General features: G+C 42.7%; 2 protein-coding genes across 12 annotated transcripts in view; one reads left to right on the forward strand and one right to left on the reverse strand.

The window, feature by feature from the left end:
- Positions 1-6,103, reverse strand: part of TRMT1L (tRNA methyltransferase 1L) — a 64,254-nt gene extending 58,151 nt beyond the window's left edge. For 3 of the 5 annotated variants that reach the window (XM_073356673.1, XM_073356668.1, XM_073356670.1), the window contains exon 1: positions 5,878-6,103. In XM_073356673.1, the coding sequence (XP_073212774.1) occupies positions 5,878-5,974 (97 nt within the window). In that variant the 5' untranslated portion in view covers positions 5,975-6,103. The remainder of the gene's footprint in view (positions 1-5,877) is intronic. The other 2 variants (XM_073356671.1, XM_073356669.1) reach the window with 2 other exon arrangements.
- A 150-nt stretch (positions 6,104-6,253) lies between these two features.
- SWT1 (SWT1 RNA endoribonuclease homolog) overlaps positions 6,254-25,152 on the forward strand; it is a 71,259-nt gene continuing 52,360 nt past the window's right edge. For 2 of the 7 annotated variants that reach the window (XM_073356684.1, XM_073356683.1), the window contains exons 1-8: positions 6,255-6,364; positions 10,727-10,801; positions 13,176-13,244; positions 20,072-20,124; positions 21,702-22,467; positions 22,911-22,976; positions 23,985-24,114; positions 24,242-24,343. In XM_073356684.1, the coding sequence (XP_073212785.1) occupies positions 10,736-10,801; positions 13,176-13,244; positions 20,072-20,124; positions 21,702-22,467; positions 22,911-22,976; positions 23,985-24,114; positions 24,242-24,343 (1,252 nt within the window). In that variant the 5' untranslated portion in view covers positions 6,255-6,364; positions 10,727-10,735. Of the gene's footprint in view, positions 6,365-6,631; positions 6,773-8,528; positions 9,122-10,726; positions 10,802-13,175; positions 13,245-20,071; positions 20,125-21,701; positions 22,468-22,910; positions 22,977-23,984; positions 24,115-24,241; positions 24,344-25,152 lie in introns of those variants that run through there. The other 5 variants (XM_073356681.1, XM_073356685.1, XM_073356678.1 and 2 more) reach the window with 5 other exon arrangements.

The following is a 25,152-nucleotide window of genomic DNA, read 5'->3' on the forward strand; positions in this document are numbered from 1 at the left end:
TCACACAGAAAGTCCTCCTTAGTTCTTCTTGGCCGCTTTCTAATTCTGAGCAGCCTTTCAGCCGCTGATAACTAAGGGGGAGGCCGGGCTCCCATTGTCATCTCTGTGAAGTTTAAATGCAACATTTTACAGAAGCTGTATGGTTTGCAACACAGACAACACTGATTCAGTGCTTTAAAACACAGCCAGTACACTCACCTCTGTCACTAACTGGCTGACCCCAGGCAAGCACACATGAGCCACAAGACCCCCAAAAAGGTGAGTAGCTGCAGGGGCAGGGTAAATCACTCTTCCCTGACCCTGCTATACACTGGGCATGTGGCTCTTGGGGAGAGCCAGCACCGTAGTGGGGCGGCCTGATAATCATTCCTGTCCCCAGACTTTCCGCAGGATGTGATCATATATTGCTGCTTAGGATGAGCAGGGAATCAAGGGAGGATCTTCTCCAAGCCTACGGCTTCCGCCCTAGCCCCTATGCGGCTTGCCTGTATGCAGCAATGGTTCCTCTTCCCTCCCCAGCCATGATGGCAGAGTGGGGTGGGAAAGTCACTTTAGTTAATGGGGAAAGAAACAAAGCAGCTCTGCCGAAGAACCTGCGGCAGCTGATTGCCCAGTATCTCCACGAGAGTTTCCTGGAGATCTCTAAGGGAGATTCCTGTGACGTAAGGGAGTCAATCAGTAGCCTGTTCTGCCGCTCAGACTAGGCATGCGGTGGGAGACAAGCCTGCTTCCTGCAACCCTCCTTCCCCCAACAGCTTGCTTCAGCAATTCCCAAAATCAGATCCACTTACCAGGGGCCTCCTCTCCTGTTTGCACTTTGCCAATCTCTGACAGCTGTGGCAGGCTAATCTCCTCCGAGGTAGAAAAGAGCTCCTGGCTGCATGCATCTCTGGCCTCCGAGTCATCCTCTGCCTCTGGGTCCCCTTTCCCATCCACATCCTCATCCAAGATTTCCTCCTCCTGGCTCAGTCCACTCTTGACTGGCATGCGAGCCAATGAAGTATCCACAGTGGTCTTTGCAATTAACATGGGGTTGCTGCCAAGTATCGCGTCCAGCTCTTTGTAGAACCAACAGCTCGTGGGCCCAGCCACGGAGCGGCGGTTTGCCTCTCATGCCTTCTCGTAAGCGTTCCGCAGCTCCTTCACTTTGACCCTGCACTGCAATGTGTCCCAGTCATGGCCCCTTTCTGTCATACACTGTGAAATCTGTCGGTAGGTGTCATAATTCCTACGTCTGGAGCTCAGTTGGGACTGGAGAGCCTCCTCTCCCCAAATGCTGATGAGGTCCAGCAGCTCGGCATTGCTCCAAGAGTGCGATCGCCTGGTGCGTGGAGCAGGCATGGCCACCTGGAAAGATGCGCTGAGACCACTGCACACATCACCAGCAAACAGGAAGGGGACTTTCAAATTTCCAAAGGAATTTTGGGTGGGGATGATGGTTGGTCACCAGAGGGCAGGGCAGTAGAGTTCAAACTGATGACAAGAGGTGAGAACAGGCATTTTGGGACACCTCCTGCAGTGCTGTAACCACCACAGTGTCTACACTGGCGCCCCAGCGCAGAAAGCTGTATGCCTCTTCTTGGGGTGATTTTTTTTTTAAAGTGCTACAACTGCGCAGTTTCTACGCACTAAGTGGCTTGGCAATGTGTACATCTTGGGAGTTACAGCGCAGAAGGCTGCTTTACTGTGCAGAAACTTGCCAGTGTAGACAAGGCCTTTGATAATGAGCTCTTCAGTCTAGCAGAGAAAGGTATAACATGATCCAATGGCTGGAAGTTGAAGTTAAATAATTCAGATTGGACATCATGTGTAAAATGTTAACAGTGAGGGCAATTAACTATTGGAACAATTTACAGAAGTCTTGGTGGATTTTCCATTACTGGTGATTTTTAAATGAAGATTGCATGATTGTCTAAGAGATCTGCTCTAGAAATTATTTTGGGAAAGTCCAATGGCCTATGTTGTACTGGAGGTCAGACTAGATGATCACACTGTTGGCCTTGCAACCGATGATTCAGGACAACAGAAAGTTTGGCCTCTTGTCACACGTGTTCCAACCAACTACCACCAGCAACTGGAAAGGTTAGTGCGTGTAACAGATGCAAGGTAAACTGGTGTTGTAAGCTCAAAGCGTTCCAGTTAGTTTAAATGCCTTTTTGACCAGTGTAAAAAGACAAAGAACTCAAATACATGACGGATGTTACCTCCTCACAAAGGACAGGGCTATTCTGAATGGCAGGGTCCATTCAAACTTGCTCTCCAGAGCTTTATACTGAGTAGTACAGCAAAAGCATCCCTGTCTGTTGGGAATATTCTGACACAGTATTCACAGCACCATTTAGGGAGGGCAGGAGGAGGTCTCCTGCCTCGCCCCTGAGTTTTGTACAGGGCTGCTCACAGTGCACATCCTAGCCCCAGGCAGAGTTCTTAACTGCAGCACAGCCTGAATGTGGAATGTGAGTTCTGCAGAAGAGAAGTGCTGCTCCCAGTCTGTTCCCTTGGGGCAGGGAGTCGTATTTTGTTTATAAACAGAGGCAGGGGGAATTAAGATAAGAAAGTGCTGGTAATTTAAATTAAGGATCTGGAAGGCATGAGATGAGCCTGAAAACAGGATTCCCTCTGTGTGTGTGGGGGGGGGGGGGAGAGGAGAGGAGGAGAATGGTGTTGAAGAGAGAACACAGGAGGCTCAGAAGTCTGAGCCAAGGTTACATTCAGAAAAGAGGGAGATGTGAGGGGGATAGGTGAAAAGAAGGGGTCAAAACCAAGCGAAGAGACAGCAGTGATTTAGAGAAGTTCCCACCCTACCTGTGGTAATTATGTGGCCCCATCACCATAGGATCTGAGCATCTCACAATGTCTAACCTATTTCTCCTCACATACTCTTTGTGAGGTAGAGCAGTGCTGTTATTCCCATTGTACAGATGGGGCATTGAGGCACAGAGAGATTAAGGGCCAGATTTTCAAAGGTATTTAGGCACCTAGTGGTATTTTCAAAAGTGGTGCTTTGTAAACCTAACCTGCATCTTTGGGTGCCTCAAGACCTTTGAAACTCTGTCCCTAAGGCACTGGCCTGAGTCAGACAGGAAATCCACAGGGAAGTAGAACGCAGGTCTCTCAGGGCTAGCTCCCTATCCACTGGACCAGCCTCTCTCTCTGCTGAATGCTGGGAAGGGGGGAAAAAAAGAGACTCGGATTGTCGGCTAGATGAGAGCAAAACCAAGAAGGCTAGCTCTCTGACCGTTCAGCAAATGGTCCCAGGCTATTGGGAAGGATGTCATGGTTGACAGCATCAGAAGCAGCACAGAGGTCAGGAAGGATGAAGAAAGAGAACAAGAGTCAGGCCAACAAAAATGATTAGGGGTATAGAACAGCTTCCGTATGGGGAGTGATTAATAAGATTGGGACTTTTCAGCTTGGAAAAGAGACAACTTAGGGGGATATGATAGAGGTCTATAAAATCATGACTGGTGTGGAGAAAGAAAATAAGGAAGTGTTATTTACTCCTTCTCATAACACAAGAACTAGGGGTCACCACGTGAAATTAATAGGAAGCAGGCTTAAAAGCAAACAAAAGGAAGTATTTCTTCACACAATGCACAGACAACCTGTGGAACTCTTTGCCAGAGGATGTTGTGAAGGCCAAGATTATAACAGGGTTTAAAAAAGAACTAGATAAATTCATGGAGGATAGGTTCATCAATGACTATTAGCCAGGACAGGCAGGGATGGTGTCCCTAGCCTCTGTTTGCCAGAACCTGGGAATGAGCGACAGGGAATGGATCACTTGATGATTACCTATTCTGTTCATTCCCTCTGGGGCACCTGGCATCAGCCACTGTCAGAAGACAGAAAAGTAGGTTAGACGGACCTTTGGTCTGACCCAGTATGGCCGTTCTTATATTCAGATGAGAGGAGAACACTTAACCCTGAGAGGGTGGCAGGTTCTGCCCCAGGCTGGGTTGTAGAGCAATAGCTGCTGTGAAATCTTACATTTTAACTGAAAACCATTTTGTTTTGTCATTTTTTGTTCTGAGTTTGAGGAAAGGAAAGAGTAAGTGTCACATGAGTATCGGATATGCTTATGCCTCAAATGCTTAGGGTTTCAGCTGTATTCAGGCCAACTGCAGGACAAAGAACACAGAAATTGCAGCCACAGAGTCCATAAAGTAGACGATTATTGTCATTACTTGTATAATTCACTGGGCACTATCTGTGTTCAGCACTGCTCAGACTATGGCAGAAAGTGTAGTCCCTGAGCCAATGCATATAAGATGTATAATTCTGGATAAGATGGCTCAGATATTTAGGTATGAAGTGTATAGTTACTGACCACATGTTATCACATGTTCATTGTGTAATGTTAATATCTGTGAGTGGAGGCACTGATGGCAATAGAAGTTTTCCCTGATTAAGAACTGGAAGGTTTGAACCGCCAATATTTTTTCAAGAGAAAGAACTCCTGTGCCTGTTTATTTTCCTTTCCTGCCTGCAGTGACCCTGATATAACTCAGAAGACTAATTTTCCACCCTCAACTTTAAAATGTGGAATTTTCTTAGTGTTTAGTTTTAAAAATTCTCCTGTGAGAAGTGCAACTCAATCATTGTAGTGTTGTGTTTAAGAGCCTTTTTAAAAGTAACGAGCCTTTAGACAGAAGTGAAAGCAGTGTTGCCAGCTCTCATGATTTTGTCCTTGTTTTCCTTGAAACCCCAGCTCCTGGAGTCAAAGGATATGTGATGATTTCAGCCTTCATTCATAAAGAAAAAGTAAGTTTCTAGCCCTCGTGGCTGTGGAGATAGCTTCAAAATGTGATCCCAGTGCACCCTTGAGGGTGCAAAAGCCAAAGACTAACAAAAAGAACACCAAATCTATTATTTTTACATACTCTCATGATTTTTAAGCCAATCTCATAATTTTTGAACATTAGGGTTTGACAATACTGTGAAAAAGACCTGAAAGTGTCAGTTTCACTCTTGTTTAAGGTAAGTTTCTAGTCTATTATTTGTGGTATGGTAACACCCTTAGAGCCCCAGGCAGTTGCAGTATAAACTCACAGAGCCTTGCCCTAGTAGGATGTTTTCAAAAGTTAAATGACCTATTTCAAGCTTGGTGAACTGCAAAGAGTAAGAAGTCTAAATGGCAGAAAGGAATCTAGATTTTTCTACAACTCTTTCAACTGTTGTATTCAAGAGTTAATAATAAAGTAAGAATATACCATACATTAATATTTTGAACCTAACCAGTGTCTCTTAAGTGACTTGACAGAAGATGTCAGAACATGTTACTACTACAGCTGAATGAGTATAATATTTATTTAATTTTCCTTCTTTACATAGGAATTAGATACAATGCTCCTGCCAGCTAATTTCTAAGTTATTATCTGCAAAACACCTACAGTTTTCAGGTGCCTAACTCACCCCAGAATCATGGTTAAAGTTGCCCCCCCATCTGAAATTCCGCCCCAGGACGGGGCATCACACCCCTGAGATTGTGAGCAGGAGGCAGCTCCATCAATGGGCTCCAGTAGTGTCCCAGAGGCAGGAGAGAACTGGCAATGTAGGAATAACACAGGTTATCCACCTACCAGGGGCGGGTGAGGCGTTGCGTTTCCCTAGCGCCATCCGCTCAAGGCGTTTCACCACCAGGAGCCGGCCCGGCTCGCAGGTGGCAGTATCTTCCCGGCAGCCGGGGAAGCAGCAGGACCCAGGAGTCCTGACTCCCATGCCCGGGCTTGGTGGGGATGCTGCTGCTATGGCACCCCGGCGCCCAGCCCCCCGCCCGCCCCTATGGCCCGGGGGGGTGTCTTTCTTCCACAGCTCTGTCCCCAGACCGCAGGCTGCCCTCCCCACGCACCCACCCACCCACAGCCGCTCCCTTACTGATCTCTCCAGCCGCCGCCTCCTCCTCCTGCTGCTGCTCCTCCTGTTCGGGGGGCAGCCGGGCCAGCGCTGCCACTACAGCCTCCTCAGCCGCCATCTTCCCCACACACAGCACGGAACTACTGGGCTGGCGAGCGGAGCGCGAGCAGAAGCCGCAAACGCCTCTCCTGACCGCAGGGAAGGGGAGAGGGCGCTGTTCCCTGCTCGCTTCCTCTCACTGGGCAGACGGCCGCGCCGACTCGCCGCAAGGGGGCGGGCTGCCGTTGTTCGGGCCCCGCCAATAAAAACTACGCTTCCTGAGATGCATATCTGCAAAAAACTACACTACCCAGAATACACCGGGACCAAAGCAAACAACTGCCCTCCCGTGGCAGGGAGCGTGACGTTCAAATGACTCCAGCGGCCAAAAGGCGCAGTGAGAAGACTACGCTGCCCAGAATGCCAGTGGGATGAGGTCTGCGTTGGGCCTTGGCTAGACGGCGTCACAGTGAGTAGAGCTCCGGGCTGTGTTTGCGGGGATGTCTGTGTTCCCCAGCCTCTGCCTTGGGCTGGCTGGGAGAGAGGCTCGCTCGCTTGCTCGGGGGGCGAGTGGCTGGCTGCCCCTCCTCTGAGGGATAGGGGCCGTGTGGTTCTCTGGGGCTGGATGGGGCATTTCCTGGGGGTGGCAGGGAGGCTGCCCGCGGGGTCTGTGAGGTATCCCGCCCCCGCTGCTGCTGCTGTAAACATAGGGGGTGGGGTGGGGCTGGGGAGCAGCTGGAGCTGCTGCGGGCGGGGGGCGGCAACGAGCTGTTCTCGGGCTGGAGTTCTCTCTGCTTCCCCTTCTTTGGCGTGGGTGCCACGATCGTAGGTGCACTAGGAACAAGGATACTGACCTGCGAGGTGCAAAGGGGTTTAGGTAAGTTCTCAGTTTCTGTCCTGACGGCGACTAGTCACCCTACTGAATAGCTCTTGGATAGTAAGTACTGACGGACCTGACGCACCCATTCCAGGTGGCGTTTCTTCGAAGGCCAGCCTCCATCGCCCATTTGTTCACTCTTAAAACAATCAGCTTTGTGCTGTATCCCGTACTGAGCTTCATGCTTGAGAAGAGCTGCCTGTAAACATCCATATGCTCCTTCAAAACCCTCCTTAAAACTTCTTTGCCGTGATGCCTACAAAAAAAACAAACACAACTTGACCAATATTTTCTCATTATTTACTTGTACTCTCCCATCGGTCTGCCTTTTTCCAGCTGTTGTCTCTTACTTAGATTGTATGCTATTTGGGACAGAGACCATCTTTTGTTCTGTGTTTGAACAGTGCCTATGACAATGGGTACTGGTCCATGAATAGGGCTCCTAGGCTCTATGGTGATAATAATAATAAGCCTGGAAGTGTTAGACAGGCTGGTTCTTGCCCACATGCTTGGGGTCTAACTGAGCACCATATGTGGCGCTGAGTAGGAATTTTCCTCTAGGTCAGATAGGCAATGACCATGGAGTAGGGGGCGGGGGCTTGCCTTCTTCTGTAGCATGGGGTGTAGATTGCTTGCCCCGATCGTCTGGAATCATTTCCCTGTCATCACAGGGCATTGGTGTACCTTGGTCCTGCAGTTCTTTACCTGTGGCATCCAGGGGCTTGGTCTGCTGAGGATTGTAATACTTTGGTGTGATTTGGGTTGCTGGGTGGTGTTAGTGGCCTGTGATAGACAGGTGACACTAGATGATCTACTGATATGACTTTATTGGGCTTACTTGTCTCATACAAGGATGATCAACATTACATACAGCATATTATTTCAGGCACACTTAAATCTACTCCTCTACTATAGTTACCAGTTCTCTGCAATATTGCTCCACTCACTGTTCATAGAGTGGAAAGTGTAGCAAAGCTCATAACAAAATTGTGTGATATGCCACATCTACCATTAATTAAAGACTTGTTTAATCCACCACATGATCATCTGCCCTCACAGCACCCATTACGGATAAGTTTACCGGGTGAGGGATTTACAGTCAAAGACACGTGGCAAGCTTCATGGTCCACAGACAGACTGACAAATAATTATCTTGTCTCGGACTCCACTCAGCATCAACCTGTGTTTTATTTACCACAAAGGCAGTGGAGATTTCTTAGCTGGTTTTGTACTGGACATGGAATTTGTGCTGCAGCAGAATTTAGTGGTGTTTTAGAAACAGTCCGCTATATCAGCGTGGGCAGCCACAAACCATGATACACGTTGTTGAGGACTACAAAATAACTCAACTTTTTGATGGTCTTTGTGCCTTGAACATTGCTGATAAGAATGCTGTGGCTTGGCTTGACTGGATTGCATAGGCCAAATAAATAAATTGAGTTAGACTGTTTGTTAGAAAAATGTCATTATGTGTCTTTTTAAGAACACCTAAGTTTATCGGAGTTAAAAATTTAATTTGCTTTTTCTGATTTAATTTCGGTTTGCATTTTTCTTTTAAGTTATATATGATGCTGAAACTAACACAAATCAGTTGCACATTTCAGTTCTTGTGCATCAAAGCTTTCTCTCATATTTGGTTCACTAATATTTTAGGGGAACTTTAAATCTAAACGAAAAACGTTTTATGATCAAAAATTCTTTTAAAATTAATGAAAATGTTTTTATTAACATTACAAACAAGTTTCCCACCCATCCTGAAATCAAACTTTTTAGGCCTACCTTACCTGAAAATGTCCTTTTTCTTAATTTTTTTTTTTCCTAGTGGGGAGGGGTCTGAAAAGTCCTTGATCTTTGAAACTAGTTTTACCACTATTCCAACTAAATGCCAGATTGTGCAGTTTGGGTTGCTGGGTGCAAGGAGCTTCTACTTCCACTGGATTTTTATTTTCCCATGCATTCTTCCCCTACCTAATATAGCAACCCCCTCCCCCCGTATGCTTAGGGATGGGGTCCTGGATCAAAGGTTTTTCTGGGCAACTTGGCCACCTCTCACAGCCTGTGCTTCATGCTTGCTGCATTCAAAAAGATCACTCTTCTAGGATCAGTTGGTCCCTCTCTCTGTGCATACTTCAGGGATGTAGCTTTAATGCAGTCCTACAAGATTCCACTGGAAGAGTGGAATGGAGAAGAAATTAGGAGGGGAATAAAATAGTGATTTCACAGCTACACAGCTCAACAGTGATAATTTTCTTCTTTGCAATAAGTTCATAAGGCAGCAACAGATAAAAGGAGAGAGAAGAAAAATGGAGGACCAGCTCCACAAACTTGTGAAATGTTCACAAGAACAAGGTATTTGTGTAATTGAAGACATGGAAGCTCTTTTTTACTTTGTTATACCATGCTCATCACCATAGTACCAGAGTGCCTTCCAATAATGCATTAATAATTTGTCTAACATCTTTCATGTCATTTCATAGAATATCAGGGTTGGAAGGGACCTCAGGAGGTCATCTAGTCCAACCCCCTGCTCAAAGCAGGACCAATCCCCAACTAAATCATCCCAGCCAGGGCTTTGTTAAGCCTGACCTTAAAAATATCTAAGGAAGGAGATTCCACCACCTCCCTAGGTAACGCATTCCAGTGTTTCACCACCCTCCTAGTGAAAATTTTTTTCCTAATATCCAACCTAAATCTCCCCCACTGCAACTTGAGACCATTACTCCTTGTTCTGTCGTCTGCTATCACTGAGAACAGTCTGGATCCATCCTCTTTGGAACCCCCTTTCAGGTAGTTGAAAGCAGCTATCAAATCCCCCCTCATTCTTCTCTTCCGCAGACTAAACAACCCCAGTTCCCTCATCAGCCTCTCCTCATTAGTCATATGTTCCAGTCCCCTAATCATTTTTGTTGCCCTCCACCGGACATTCTCCAATTTTTCCACATCCTTCTTGTAGTGTGGGGCCCAAAACTGGACACGGTACTCCAGATGAGGCCTCACCAATGTCGAATAGAGGGGAATGATCACATCCCTCGATCTGCTGGCAATGCCCCTATATATACACATCCCAAAATGCCATTGGCCTTCTTGGCAACAAGGGCACACTGTTGACTCATATCCAGCTTCTCATCCACTGTAACCCCTAGGTCCTTTTCTGCAGAACTGCTGCCGAGCCATTCGGTCCCTAGTCTGTAGCAGTGCATGGGTTTCTTCCATCCTAAGTGCAGGACTCTGCACTTGTCCTTGTTGAACCTCATCAGATTTCTTTTGGCCCAATCCTCTAATTTGTCTAGGGCCCTCTGTATCCTATCCCTACCCTCCAGTGTATCTACCACTCCTCCCAGTTTAGTGTCATTTGCAAACTTGCTGAGGGTGCAATCCACACCATCCTCCAGATCATTTATGAAGATAAAGAACAAAACTGGCCTGAGGACCGACCTTTGGGGCACTCCACTTGATACCCGACAATCTAGCCATCTTTCTATCCACCTTATAGTCCGTCCATCTAGCCCATACTTCTTTAACTTGCTGGCAAGAATACTGTGGGAGACTGTGTCAAAAGCTTTGCTAAAGTCAAGGAACAACACGTCCACCGCTTTCCCCTCATCCTCAGAGCCAGTTATCTCGTCATTTGCGCTCTCTCCCCCCAGAGAGAAGCGTGTGTTGTGATAGGTGTTTTTTTGTTTCTCTTGCCCCCCTCCCCCGTATTTCTCTAGTGTTAAAGTGAGATCTTAGAATCCAGCTCTACTAGAGGTCTGCTTTTATTGTTCTGTTAAGTGTAAATAGGAAAAAAATGAGAACTCATGAGGATGAATTCAGGGAGAGGAAAGTTAAGTCTAAAGTATTTTTCTCCCCACAATCACATTTGATGCAGCTGCTAAAGATTAAATTACATGTATTTGGCAAGAAGTGGAAAGATAATTTTGAAATAATATTGATTAACATTACTTTCTTTAGGAATTTGAGATGTCCAAAAAGAAATCCAAGAAGTCTAAGCAAAAGGAGGGAAGTTCGGATGCCTTGGATAACAAGGTAAGAAAACTAATACTCTTGTGAAAATAACGTACTTTTAAAGCAGAGTTTCAATTGCTTAGCAGATGCTTAATAGTCAGAGGAGTGAATCAGTGGCTGAGAGGAAAGATAGGGTCATGAGGGCAGTAACAAGAGTGACTCAGTGAGCTTCTTTTAAGTTTCACTCCTGATTTTCAGGAAGGCTGTGAGCAGTTTAGGTATAGAACTTGTCAGAGAGGCTTTCCTCTTGGTATATGCATTTTTTTCCTAGAGAAATTGTCAATCAGAAAGCAGTGTTTATCTCCTAGATCAGCCGAAGGCAGAGTAGTGATCCTCATTTTTTTTTAGATTAGGAGCCAGTGATGTGCTGCCAATATTTTAACAAGTAAAGGAGTACTTGTGGCACTTTAGAGGCTAACCAATTTATTTGAGCATAAGCTTTCGTGAGCTACAGCTTACTTCATCGGATACATACTGTGGAAAGTATAGAAGATCTTTTTATACACACAAAGCATGAAAAAATGGGTGTTTACCACTACAAAAGGTTTTCTCTCCCCCGCCCCACCCCACTCTCTTCCTGGTAATAGCTTATCTAAAGTGATCACTCTCCTTACAATGTGTATGATAATCAAGGTGGGCCATTTCCAGCACAAATCCAGGGTTTAACAAGAACGTCTGTGCGCGGGGGGGGGAGGAAAAAACAAGGGGAAATGGGTTACCTTGCATAATGACCTAGCCACTCCCAGTCTCTATTCAAGCCTAAGTTAATTTTATGTAGACTGTCCAGTTTGACCAATGTACATGGCAGAGGGGCAGTCTCTATGTAAAAGAATAAATGGACACAAATCGGATGTCAAGAATTATAACATTCATAAACCAGTCAGAGAACACTTCAGTCTCTCTGGTCACGCGATTACAGACATGAAAGTTGCGATATTACAACAAAAAAACTTCAAAACCAGACTCCAGCGAGAGACTGTTGAATTGGAATTCATTTACAAATTGGATACAATTAACTTAGGCTTGACTAAAGACTGGGAGTGGCTAAGTCATTATGCAAGGTAACCCATTTCCCCTTGTTTTTTCCTCTTCCCCCCCCCCCCCCCCCCCCCCCCCACGTTCTTGTTAAACCCTGGATTTGTGCTGGAAATGGCCCACCTTGATTATCATACACATTGTAAGGAGAGTGATCACTTTAGATAAGCTATTACCAGCAGGAGAGTGGGGTGGGGCGGGGGAGAGAAAACCTTTTGTTTTACTCTATCAATGACCAATATTATGAGTAGATTCCCAGTGATGGTAACATGCCTGTAATCAGTGATTGATTTTTAGATGTTTTTTTCAGCAAATCACTTAAGAAAATCATAGTCCAACAAGCTAAATGTAGATTCTAATGGCCACAACCCCTGTTTGACCACGCTTGCACACACAGTCAAAATCATCTCCCAACCTTTTGTGGATTTTACTTTATTTGTGTTGGTGGCTGTGTGCTATGCTACTAACAAACCAGTATCTAAGGAAGGAGATTCCACCACCTCCCTAGGTAACGCATTCCAGTGTTTCACCACCCTCCTAGTGAAATTTTTTTTCCTAATATCCAACCTAAACCTCCCCCACTGCAACTTGAGACCATTACTCCTTGTTCTGTCATCTGCTATCACTGAGAACAGTCTAGATCATCCTCTTTGGAACCCCCTTTCAGGTAGTTGAAAGCAGCTATCAAATCCCCCCTCATTCTTCTCTTCCGCAGACTAAACAACCCCAGTTCCCTCATCAGCCTCTCCTCATTAGTCATGTGTTCCAGTCCCCTAATAATTTTTGTTGCCCTCCACTGGACATTCTCCAATTTTTCCACATCCTTCTTGTAGTGTGGGGCCCAAAACTGGACACGGTACTCCAGATGAGGCCTCACCAATGTCGAATAGAGGGGAATGATCACATCTCTCGATCTGCTGGCAATGCCCCTATATATACACATCCCAAAATGCCATTGGCCTTCTTGGCAACAAGTTTTCTTCAAACCAGCAAGTTTTCTCACTCAGAATTTAGGAGGGATGAAGTGAGGGAGAGAGCCATCAAATGGTGTTATACAGGCTCCTCAAAGTGGGAGTAGTTTGGAAAAGTGCAGAAATATGGCTAGCAGAGTTTATGGCATTCTCTGAAGGTGATTATAGGCACTGGGAGGCTTTTGGAAAAAGGAATGATGTGTGTGAGGAGAAAATGAATATAAGTACATCACTCTTGATTCTTGACAAACAAATTTCTCAGACTTTAGTTGTGTAGCAAATGTGTACTTAAAAATGAATACAGCATAAAATTAAAAATGTTATAATCACCTGATGATTTCCCCCTTGTTTGTGTCTCAATTATATTCTTTCAACCTTCTTGTTCTAAGACTACCAGTAATAAAACAAAGGCATGCAGCTTGGCAAGCTCAACACCTTCCTCAGAGAAAAGGAAATGGGTGAGTAGTGTCTAAAACTTTTATAAAAGGATTATGTCCAATATCTTTTCCCCCTTAACCATTTGTCTATCTTGTTTCCAATATAAACTGAGTTTTAGGACAGGACTATCTCATAATCTGTTTGTATAGTGACTAGCACGGTGGATCTTTGACCTAAGGAGGGATCTCCAGGCACTACTGCAATATAATAAATAATTACCTTACATACAGGTACAATGGAAACATAGTAGAAATGTCCCTCTAGGTGTCTTGGATGTATTCAGTAGTACCCATTATTGACCTCTCTTATCAGCAATAGGTATTGTTTTGTATGTTCTTGTCTCACGCATGTGCAGGCATGCAACAGTAGAGAGTAGGGTTGCCAACTTCCTATTGGCACAAAACCAAACACCCTAGCCCCACTCCTGCCCCAAGGCCTCGTCCCCTGCTCACTACATTTCCCCCTCGGTGGCTCATTCTCCCCCACCCTCACTCATTTTCACTGCGCTCGGGCAGGGGGTTGGGGTGCAGGAGAGGGTGAAGGCTCTAAATGGGGGTGTGGCCAGAAATGAGGGTTCAGGGTGCAGGAGGGGGCTCTGGGCTGGGGCAGGGAGTTGGGAGGCAGTGAGGGTTGGGGGTGGGGATGAGGGGTTTGGGGTACAGGAGGGGGCTGTGGGGCTCTGGGCTGGGGGTGGGGATGAGGGGTTTGGGGTACAGGAGGGGGCTGTGGGGCTCCGGGCTGGGGGATGGGGATGAGGGATTTGGAATGTGGGAGGGGGCTGTTGGTTGAGGCAGGGGGTTGGGGTTGGGAGGGGTGAGGGCTCTGGGCTGGGGGTGCTGGCTCTGGGGTGGGGCAAGGGATGAGGGTTTTGGGGTTCAGGAGGGGGCTTCAGGCTGGGGAGGTGGGGTTGAGGGATTTGGAGTGCAGCGGGGCTGCAGGTTGAGGCATGGGGTTGGGGTGCAGGAGGGGGTGAGGGCTCGGGTGGGGACAGGGATGAGGGATTCAGGGCATGGTAGGGGGCTCTGGGCTGGGGCCAATGAGAATGAGGGGTTTGGGGTGTAGGAGGAGGCTGTGGGTTTGGGTGGAGCTCAGGGCTCGGGGTTGGGGCACGGGCTCTACCTCTGGTAGCTCCTGGTCAGCAGCAGAGTGGGGTGGGGCTAAAGCAGGCTTCCTTCCTGTCCTGGGGCACTGTGCTACACCCTGGAAGCTGTCAGCAGGTCCAGCTCACATTTTAGTGTGTCAAATCTTTAAACTGGTATCTGCTAACAGCTTGAAATGTGTACTTGGTGGGCGTGAGATTCATCAATACGTTGAAACGCACATGTACTTCAGAGCTTACGTGTGTGCCTGTTTGTTGTAGGTATCTTCTAGACTAATACATAGCCTTATTTCAACAGGCAGCTTTGCATATACATACAGACTAATGTATTATCATAATACATATCTCTCATGCTATGTATTGTATTTTCCTCATAAAACAAGTTCTTTTTTGTGTTTTTTTTTTTAATACATTTGAATGATACAAAAGTAGGGTAAAAATTTGGAGGGGTGGGGGTGGAGAAAACTAATAATACTTTTTGTAAAACCAGGGATTTTTTTCAGTTTAAACCAACTTTTACCAAAAGCAAAGGGGCTTATATATAATGTACTAAGGAAAATTCGCAAAAAGAAAAGGAGTACTTGTGGCACCTTAGAGACTAACCAATTTATTTGAGCATGAGCTTTCATGAGCTACAGAAAATTGTTACAGTTTTAACGACACTAGCTTTTTTACCAAAGCAAACTTTTGGTCATTTTAAACTAATTTTTTACAATTTTATTATATAATTGCAAAATTAGCATTTTCTAACTTAAAAATACACCCCACAGAGCACTTCTTCAAAAAACGTTGAGAGAAGTGCTATATAACCAAAATTAAGGGTTTGTGAGGGTAATATGGTATATTCTGTGATTCCCTAGTGAACTTGGTATGCTATTAAATTTAAAACTTCTGCAACTTAGCAGGAAGAAGACAAATAATAACGGCCCTATGCTATGTAGGAACCCAAGACAACTGCATGCCGTTGTGGTTGCCTCATCTTAAGAGGGATGTATTAGAATTGGAAAAGGTTTAGATATAATAATATCTAAAAATAATCAGACATATGGAATCTGTTTCACACCCCTATCAGCCACTGCAGAATTTATTGGTCTGCTGAGATTGATAATGCTGACCACATCTTAGTCTCTGCAGGCTTCCTTTTGTAGAATAAAAAGGTTACTAAAATTCAAATTATCTAACCTAAAAATTGATTAAAATTTGAAACCATTGAAATCTTGAATTGATTTGAGACCCTGCCAGAGTAGACTAATAGTAAGTCCACCTGGATGAACTTCAGAGCCCTAGTGACGTATGCTGCTATGACTGTTGTTGGTCCCAAAAAAGAGTCAAGAAACCTGGATCTCTGTTCATATCTTAACCAGCATTGAACAGTGTCCTATGACTTCTCTGAGAGGTGATATGGTCATGTATCATAAGCTAAATAGCACTTATAATAAAGTAATACGTACTGATTGCAAAGTTTTTGTGGAAGCCAAAGCCATCATGCTCAAGGAAGCTTCTGCCAGGAGCAGTGTTGCTTCCTTTTATCAACACATGCATGACCTTATTGATGAGAGAGGTCATTCACTTTGTGCAATCTATTCCAGTTCTGCTTAGCTAATCAATACAGAGATGGAGTGCATGACAGGCTGGAATGACTGCTTCAGCCAGCTGTTAAATGCACCCCCAGTTTCTTTGGACCCTGACATTAAGTCTGCTGCCGAGTTGACCTATTCTGCGTAAAATGATCTTTGCCAATGTACTATTGTCAAAATCTACAGAAATATGGCATCAGGAAACTGGAATTTCTGCAGAACTGTTTAAAAAGTGCTGGATCAGCTATTCTTTTGTGACTGTACACTGTTCAATATCCTCTGGGGAACAGTCAGTCCTGTCTGACTGGCTAAAAGATATTTTATTGATTTGGATATCTATAGGCAGCAAATGACTTCTTGGCATTACTTTCATTTGTCCAAGGGAAAGTGTTTGTTTGCTTCTGTCTTGTTGGCTCAGGCTGCTGATTTCTTAAGGAGCAAGAGAAGAGCACAGCAAGCTGGCTTAACTGCAGCCATTCCACAATGGAGAAAATCTTCACAGCATACCAGTTTACTGAGAAGACATCAGATTTCAAGCACTCCATTCATGTTGCACTTTTAGATGTCAGGACCACGTTTGACTCTGTCTAGGAGTCACTTTGGCTGATCTTAAAACTCGCAGGCCTCACTGAAAAGTTATGTAGAATGTTCCATTTCCAATATGACTGTTTCTTGCAAATGGGAAAAGAACTACATTCTTCCAGATTAGGTTTGGCATCTGACAAGGATGCATTGCTGCCCTAGAACTCTTCAGTGCCACCATCATGATGTCTGGTCAAGCATGCTGTCTAAGTCAGTGCAATTTAGGCATATGCTTTGATAAGAGCCTCACCGTTGTCAACTTTCCTGATGACATAGCACTAGTTGCTGAATCAGTAGACAAACTAGTGGCTGCACTTAAAGCCCTGGAAAGTTCAGTGGCAAAAGTCAGCCTGGGAATTAATTGGGGTAAAACCCTAATTTTTGTGACTGGCGATTTTGAACATGACTGAGTGGTCATCCCCCTAGCTTCTAGGGCCAACAGCAAGGTTGTCTGTGATTTCATCTACCTTGTCTCTGCTGTTGATAACCTGAGCAGTATCAAGAAAGAATTCATGCAAAAGTATAGTGGGGTAGTGGGGCACCTCATCAAGAACATCTTTTCATAAACCAAACGCAAGTGGAGAGATGAAGCTGAGGCTATATAGTGCTTCAATGGTTAGTATTTTGACCTAAGGGACTGAAACATGGCCCCAACTATTAGGACTAAAGAAATTGGACTCCATTCAGATGAAGCATCTCTGAATGATTGAAAACCTCCAATTGTACAAATTTAAAGTCAAATGAAGAGATCAGTTTTCTAACTAAACAGGTCTTGCTCTCACAGTCACCCAAAGCTCTCAAAGGTGATTTCGTCATCTGCTCTGAATGCCTACTATCTTCCCTGCAAGAATCATCTTTGACTTAGCCAATGAAAGGAAAATGGAAAAGACTTCCTGGAAAACATAAAACATGATGGGTGGATGGCTTCAACAGACACCTGTACCTCACAGGCATCCTACTGCATAATATGTCAGATTTGCTTCTGATGTCCCAGTGATTGCGTGAGAACTAACCTCATAGGAGCCCTAGTCATGTGATGTTAATCAGAAAAATGTATACGAGTAATTGGGGAATCATTTTAAGAAAGCCACAATTGAGGAAGTAGCCCATGCTGGTTTAAAACAATGGTCTGGCTTGGAGGAAAAGTGAAGGCATGTGTGTGTATTAAAAACAGATGGAATAAAGAGGAAGTTGATAGTCATTAATATAAGCCATAAATATAACTTGCTTTCCTTATCAATTTTCTACAAAGGAACACAAGAAGAAATCTATGGCCAGCAGAGCTAAGGACAGTGTTTAATTATTATTTTTTAAATATAAGGACAAAAAGAATCCTTAGAGTGGTATTGGACCATTATTAGATGAAAATGGTAGAATTATCAATAATAAGGCAGAAGTGTTCAATAAATATTTGTTCTGTATTTAAAGGAAAAAACTGATATATAGTTTCAACATATGGATAACACTTTCCATTCCACTGCTATCTCTGGAAGATGTTAAATAAAAGCCGCTAAAGTTAGACATTTTAAAATCAGCAGGTCCAAACTTGCATTCAAGTTAAGAGCTGGCTGAGGAGCTCGCCGAACCATTAATGTTAATTTTTTCGATACATCTTGAAGCACTGGGAAAGTTCCAGAAGACTTGAAAAAAGTTTATGTTCCAGCATTTAAGAAGAGTAAATGCCAGAAGCTGGGAATGGGCGACAGGGGATGGATCACTTGATGATTACCTGTTCTGTTCATCCCCCTCTGGGGCATCTGGCATTGGCCACTGTCGAAAGACAGGATACTGATTGTAGATGACATTTGGTCTGACCCAGTATGGCCGTTCTTAAATGGGATGACCAGGGTCATTGTAGACCTGTCAGCCTGACACCGATCCTTGGCAAGATAATAGAGCTGTTAATAGAGTATATGATTTGATCAAGAATTAAAGGAGTATAATATAATTAATGCCTATCAACATGAGTTTATGGAAAATAGATAACTTGATTTTTTTTTTAAACGAGTTTACAAGTTTGGTTGATAAAGACAATAGTGTTGTAATGTATTTAGGCTTCTCTAAGGCATTTGACTTAGTACTGCATGATATTTTGTGTTTGTGCTAGGCTTTTTTCTAATATGGCACACATTAAATGGAATAAAAACTGATAGGTTTCAAAATGTAACTATAAATGGGGAATCCCCATTGAGCTGGTGTGTTTCTAGAGTGTACCACAGGGATTGGTTCTTGGCCTGTGCTATATAATTTTTTTTTATTTTATTATTTTTTATTTATTTATTTATTGACTTGGAAGAAAGCAGTCATCACTGAAAGTTTGCAGGTGACACACAAATTGGTGGTAAATAATGAAGCGGACAGCTCATTGATTTGGCGCAATCTAGTTGTTTGGTAAGCTGGATGCAAGCAAACAATGTGTTTTTTCTTTCTCAGCCAAATATGATGTCCAAGATACAGGCCTGAGTAATGGGCGGAATGGTGGTATTGTTCACAGAGATTGAGAAGGGAGTTGGGGATTAAGAGAGAGCTCTGTTTTAGTCATGTTGAACTTGATGTGATGGCTAGATATTGATTATCTGGGGGAGAGGTCTGTTGTAAGCGGATGTGTATCCTACAAACACTACAGCTGCTGTCGTGCTGTACTACTGTAGTGTAGACACTTACTACAATGATGGAAGGGATTTTTCCATTGCTGTAGTAAATCCAAGAGGCAGTAGCTAGGTCGACGGAATATACAGTTGGAGGTTAAGTTGACCTGATTGTGCACAAGGACGAGGTCTGATGCTCCATTTGAACAAGGCCTCCACACTAGGGAAACTTTTAGGCTGTTGCTAACTTATTCAGGCTCATTGGAGATAGCAGTGTTGGAAGCCCTAGTCTGGATGGGGTGCTGGCTACCACCAGCACTTTAAGACCGAATACTGTGGATACATCTCTTTTGAGCAAAATTACATGACACCGTATTTAAAAAAGTCCAGCAATGTCTGGCAATCTGTTGAATTAGGACTTCCAATGTTAGTGCCATTTGTTAATTCCAGTTCAGTTCAATGGTGGTGAGTTCTTGGAAAACTTCCTCCAATGTAGAGAAGACTTCAGAACTTTTACTCATTTCAGGAAACTGTTGAAACTCTGTGTTTAAAAAAACCGAACAACTTTCTAATGCTGGCTAATATGATTGTGACCAAACAGTGTCAAAACTCTGTTCTAGACTAGATAGAAGCTTCTAGAAAGCAATTTGGATAACGTATATTCTTTATCTACTGGTTTCTTTGTAGAATATAGGATATGCATGTATTATAAAGATCTGTGATCAGTTATACTTTGTTTCTCTTTTGTAATCCAGGTCTGTTTGTATGCTGTTACTCACTTGTTCCTTGAGGTTTCTTAAAATGCAACAGAATACAGTGAAGCATATACATTGTAATGAAGCAGCTGGCCAGTTTGTTTCAGAGTTTAGCTAGTAAAAATGTGAATGTATCCAGTGATAGGTCACAATAACACATTCTTTACTGAGTGTTTTTTTTTTTTTTTTTTTACTGCAATTTAGTGGTTCCTGTTAAAGTTTTTAACTTTTCTTTTCTTTTTTCAGAAATCAGAAGAGACAGGAATCTGTAACATAAGAGGACAGCTAGAATTTCAAAGGTAAATGCTTGCTTTGTCACTAAATATAACCATTTTTGTAAAAAATCAACAGAATAGTGCTTAGTATTTTAGCAAAAATATTGGGTTTTTTACTTGTGCGGTGATAGAGAATTGGGTCTTAACGGATAAAATATTTCCATTTGCATTCATGAATGGACTCTGCCTAAGTCAGTCAGGTTGTGATGGTAATTAAGAAATGAGGTCCTTAAGATTTTTTTTTTTTAAATTCACTATAAATTTGTGCTAAACAAGAGAAGAATGACACCCTTCTGCTGCTCGCTGGAGATCAGGGACAGTGTTATCCTCCTCATTCTGAACAGTGGGCCTTGTAATGGAAATGTCTGTGTTGCATGTTGTTCTGTAGACGTCAGCAGAAGTACTGGGCATGGAACAAAAGCAAAATGTACAGTAGAGAGCCATAGTGTAATTTAGAGGAGGATTTTGCATTAAGTATAATATCTTTCATTTTCCATTTTTGTTAGCTCTAGGTAGCCTCCAAATCAATCCAGTTGTCCTAACTCGATGCTTCAAGTAATTTTCAAGGTTACAGGCACCGAGAAATCAGTCAAGTCGTGTAACGGCAAAGGGCTCTTTGACTGACTTGTGGATTCCTCAGTTATTGTTGACTAAATGTTTATACTCTTATGATAACTAATAGATCTATTAGGATTTCTATTAACTACATTTTCAGTGGTTTTTATTGGTCTCCGGTGGAACAATATCTGACTTTATAGTTCAATGTGTTCAAAAATAATAATTTTAGCATATCTTGGGCCCCATTTGCAAAAGGGGCATCTTTTTCTCTCCCCCATCCCCTTTCAATTTATGCTAGACAAAACTTTGCTTTTGGCTACCCCTAGCATGACTGAAGCATGGTGGGTGACTGTCACTGTGTTGAACACAGATGCAAAAAGCATTATGGGCATAAATATTTCAAAATTATTACACTAATGTTGCATCATTTTGTTTTTTAATAAAAAATAAAAAGACTGCTACAGACATTTTGCCATGATTAAGAATCTCTGTTCAGGCTGAAATTGCAGTGCATTGCCGTAGCTAGACTTGGGTCTCATCTACTTTACTACGTTATTCCCCACAGTGCAGACAGAACCTGAGGGCTATATCCTTGAATTTCAGCAAGTTCAGCTCAGGTATATGAACAGCATTTTAACCAATCTTGCCTATGCTATAAGGCTGAACAGTGTCTTAACAATGTTGAGGACACTGCGGTATTGTAATCATTGTACCAGGCTGGTACAATGTAGACTGTTACCTTTTATTGGTCAGCAAATTAAGAAAATTATGCAAGATGTAAAACCAGTGAGAGCAAAGCATGTCCATGAGAAGCAAAAATATCTTCCCCCCCCCCCCCGCCCCCAAACTCTTTTAAGGGATCGACATTGTCCTGAATTCAGAATAAATTAATGAAATTTCAAATACTTAGCAGTAACTAGCTGGGTGAAGAAGTACAATAACAGTCTAGTTCAGGCTTCTCTTTGTTTGCTGATTTCAATCACGCTAAGTTATATTGTAACTTTCTTTATAATGTAACTTCCATTTATGTAACGTTTCTGCAGATTCAAAGGACATAAATATGTTGAAGAGAAGAAACAAAAGCAAAGTTCTTATGTTCCACAAGGCACTATTGAAGGGTTCCAAGGAGAGTCTTCAAACGATAGCAAAACAATCAGTGCTGTTTTGACTCAAACTGAGAAGCGAAAAAGGATATCTATACAGTTTAAACATAATGATGTTAAACATGGAAGAGAGAAAAGCCAAAGCGATTCTGGTGTGGTCCCTACTACCAGGGAAAGCTGTAAAAAAGACCACTATTTTGAGAATGATGGAACAGGAGGGAAAATGGTGCGGCATAGTTTTGCAATCCAGAAAGACAAGCTGAGGAAGAAGAAAGAGAAAACTGAGCTCAGCAAACTAAAGGCTAGAGTTGAACAAACTATGTTGGAGAAGTTCAAGGTAGCTACTCCTACAGACTTGCTCAGTAAGAAGTTGCATGGATCAAAAAAATTGAGTGATGACTTCAGAATTCTGAAAAAGCCCTCAGCCACCTTTCCAAAGACTGCCATCTCCTGCAGTTTCCCCACTAATATGTCACACACATCATCAAAGACTTGTAAGAAGAAAGAACAACTACAAAACTCCAAAGAACTATCTAACAAAAATCACCATGATACTAAACATATACCATCATTTTATTCAACTGCAACATCTCAGGAATGGCAGTATCTTAAAGAGAAAAAACAGCCTCCTGATTCCAGCAAAACTGTTAGTAGTTCAAGAACTGAAGGAAGGACCTTTGAAGCCGTACCATTACATTTAAGACAGGTAAAGTAATAAAATCCTGGACAAGTTAGTAGTAGACAAATGGGTTAGGTTTTTTATTTTTTAAAATGGTAGTTTCTAGATGACCGTATATATCTTCTTCTCTCTGCTTATGGAGACGTAGGATTAAGTTTGGCCACAACTATGAAGAATTTGTTGATCCCAACCTCATTTATACAAGACACTTGTCTACTTTTTTAAAGCATCTTAACATGTTTTTTGTATCATTATGATTGTGCCAATTTAAATATGTACTCTCTGCTCCTTTTCTATATGCCCTCTGCATTCTTTACTCTTTCTAATACTACTGCAAAGATAGTATTTGAATAGAACATTAATTTAAACAAGTTCTATTTGTGACCTGACAATAAAATTAAAGTTTGTCATCAGGTAGCAAGTGCTTGCATTCTTATAAATGTCTTTCTTCTGGCATTATTTCTCAACAGAGCTCTGAAGTCCCATGCCCTTCTGCCTCCCATCAAGCCATTCAGGTTACAGAGACAGACCAAGAGGTTAGTGATATTTCAGTTTAAACAACTGTATCCTCATTTTGCACTGTTGCTATGCCACTTCCATTCCTACTGGCCGTGGTATCTCTTTAAGTACTAAAAAAAATCCAGTTAGAGTTTGTTGCTCCTGTCAAGGGCTTTATGAACCAAGTTTACATGGTACAACCTAGTTTTAGACTTCTTGCTTCCATGTTGGAAAATGGGGTCAGAATATTTGGTTGCAAATCCCACCAATTTTATTTCCCAGCATCCCTTTACTTTTTTTGTAAAGATATAGAGCAGTGGCACTCAACCTTTCCAGACTACTGTACCCCTTTCAGGAGTCTGATTTGTCTTGAGTACCCCTAAGTTTCACCTCACTTAAAACTACTTGCTTACAAAATCAGACATAAAAAAGACAAGTGTCACAGCACACTATTACTGAAAAATTGGTTACTTTCTCATTTTTAACATATAATTATAAAATAAATCAATTGGGATATAAATATTATACTTACCTTTCAGGGTGTAGTGTATATAAAGCAGTATAAACAAGTCATTGTCTGTATGAAATTTTAGTTTGTACTGACTTGGCTAGTGCTTTTTATGTAGACTGTTATAAAACTAGGGAAATATCTAGGTGGGTGGATGTACCCCCTAGAAGACCTCTGTGTACTCCTGGGGTTTGTGTATTCTGGGTTGAGAACCACTGAAATAGAGCAATATTCCCAAAGAACTGTTGTTAGCAGAGCGCTTTTGGTCTCTGTAGTAAGGAACAGATCAAGCCTATTAACTACTGGATAGAAATGTGGTCACAAATGGAACTTTTAGGCCAGACCTTAGACTTCACATATTTTGGATATAGGCTGCAGATGTTCATACTCTTAAATTTGCTGCACCAGTTGAAAATTGACTAAGGCTAAGAACTGCACAAAACCAGCAGCAGTGATACCAAAGATGCTTGTTCCTGTCAGACCACTTTTTTAAAGAGCTTACCCACCTCTTATTTTATGTATTCATGTTTTACAATAGATGCAAATAATAGAAGACTTGCATGCTGCTCGTATTGACAAAAAGATGGCTTTGCCAGTCGTACAGACTTGTGGAGAATTGACAAGTATGGAAATAGATCTCCCAGAAGAGAATGCAGATATTCCGGCTGGTATGTCATCTGTAAGGTTGTCAGGAGGTTCCTCTGCTTTCTGCTTCCACACTTACAATATTAAAAGTAATAAGTGATCTAAGTAAGGAATGCAAAAGAGTGAATTGCTATGTGTTCTCTTCTACAGCAACTACTACCTCTGGTTTGAACCTCTTGATAGTGATTGACACCAACATAATGATTAGTCACCTTCAGTTTATCATCTCTTTGAAAACTAGAGATATACCAGGTATGTGAATGCTTTTATAGCCCCTATAGAAGAGGAACAATCAACAGGTTTGTGTGTTTGTATAGTAAGCTCTTCAGGCTATGGACAATGCCTAACACACTGTACTGGAATGTACATAATGGAAAATAACTTCGTACATATTGAGGCTAACTCTTAAACACTGGGCTCCTTAACAAGCTATCCAAATCCCACATTTGGACACTTAGATTTTCACATGTAAATGCCTGTTTGTGAGAGTCTAAATTCAGAGTGTAGGCTTCCTATTAAGGAAACTGACATTTGAAAGCAGAGCAGTAAACTTTTTTACAAATTTTAAACTCCTCTGTATACATAAATTTTAGGAAACCTTGCCTTCTAAAAACCCCCAGGTCTGGTTCTATCTGATACTGGATGCTATAGAAAATCAATAAGAGGTTTTTTTTTTACCTGGGGTAAGGGCAGAATAGGGACTTAAGTGTTGGATCCATTATTAACAGTAAGTATTTTGCACTTCTATTGCACCTTAATACAAAGATCTCCAAGCACTTTGTTTAAACCTCGTAACAAAGCTGAGGGCACAGGAACAAATTAAAAAAGTTGAGGTCTGAGTTATATAACAGAGCTGAAAATAATACATATGGAGTTCTGATGTCCAACCCCGTGCTTTCAGTACTGCCTCCTAGTATCTTGTTGAATTATAAGTCTGTACTGCTAGAGGAACTAAGACAGCAGATACCAGCATGTTGGCATGCACCAGTGAAGTCCGTTAGGGTGCTTCTGACATTCTGAGCTAATGAACACTGATTTATAATGCAAACCAATTGGAAACT

Source organism: Lepidochelys kempii, chromosome 8 (assembly GCF_965140265.1).
Source record: "Lepidochelys kempii isolate rLepKem1 chromosome 8, rLepKem1.hap2, whole genome shotgun sequence".
NCBI lineage: Eukaryota > Metazoa > Chordata > Testudines > Cheloniidae > Lepidochelys > Lepidochelys kempii.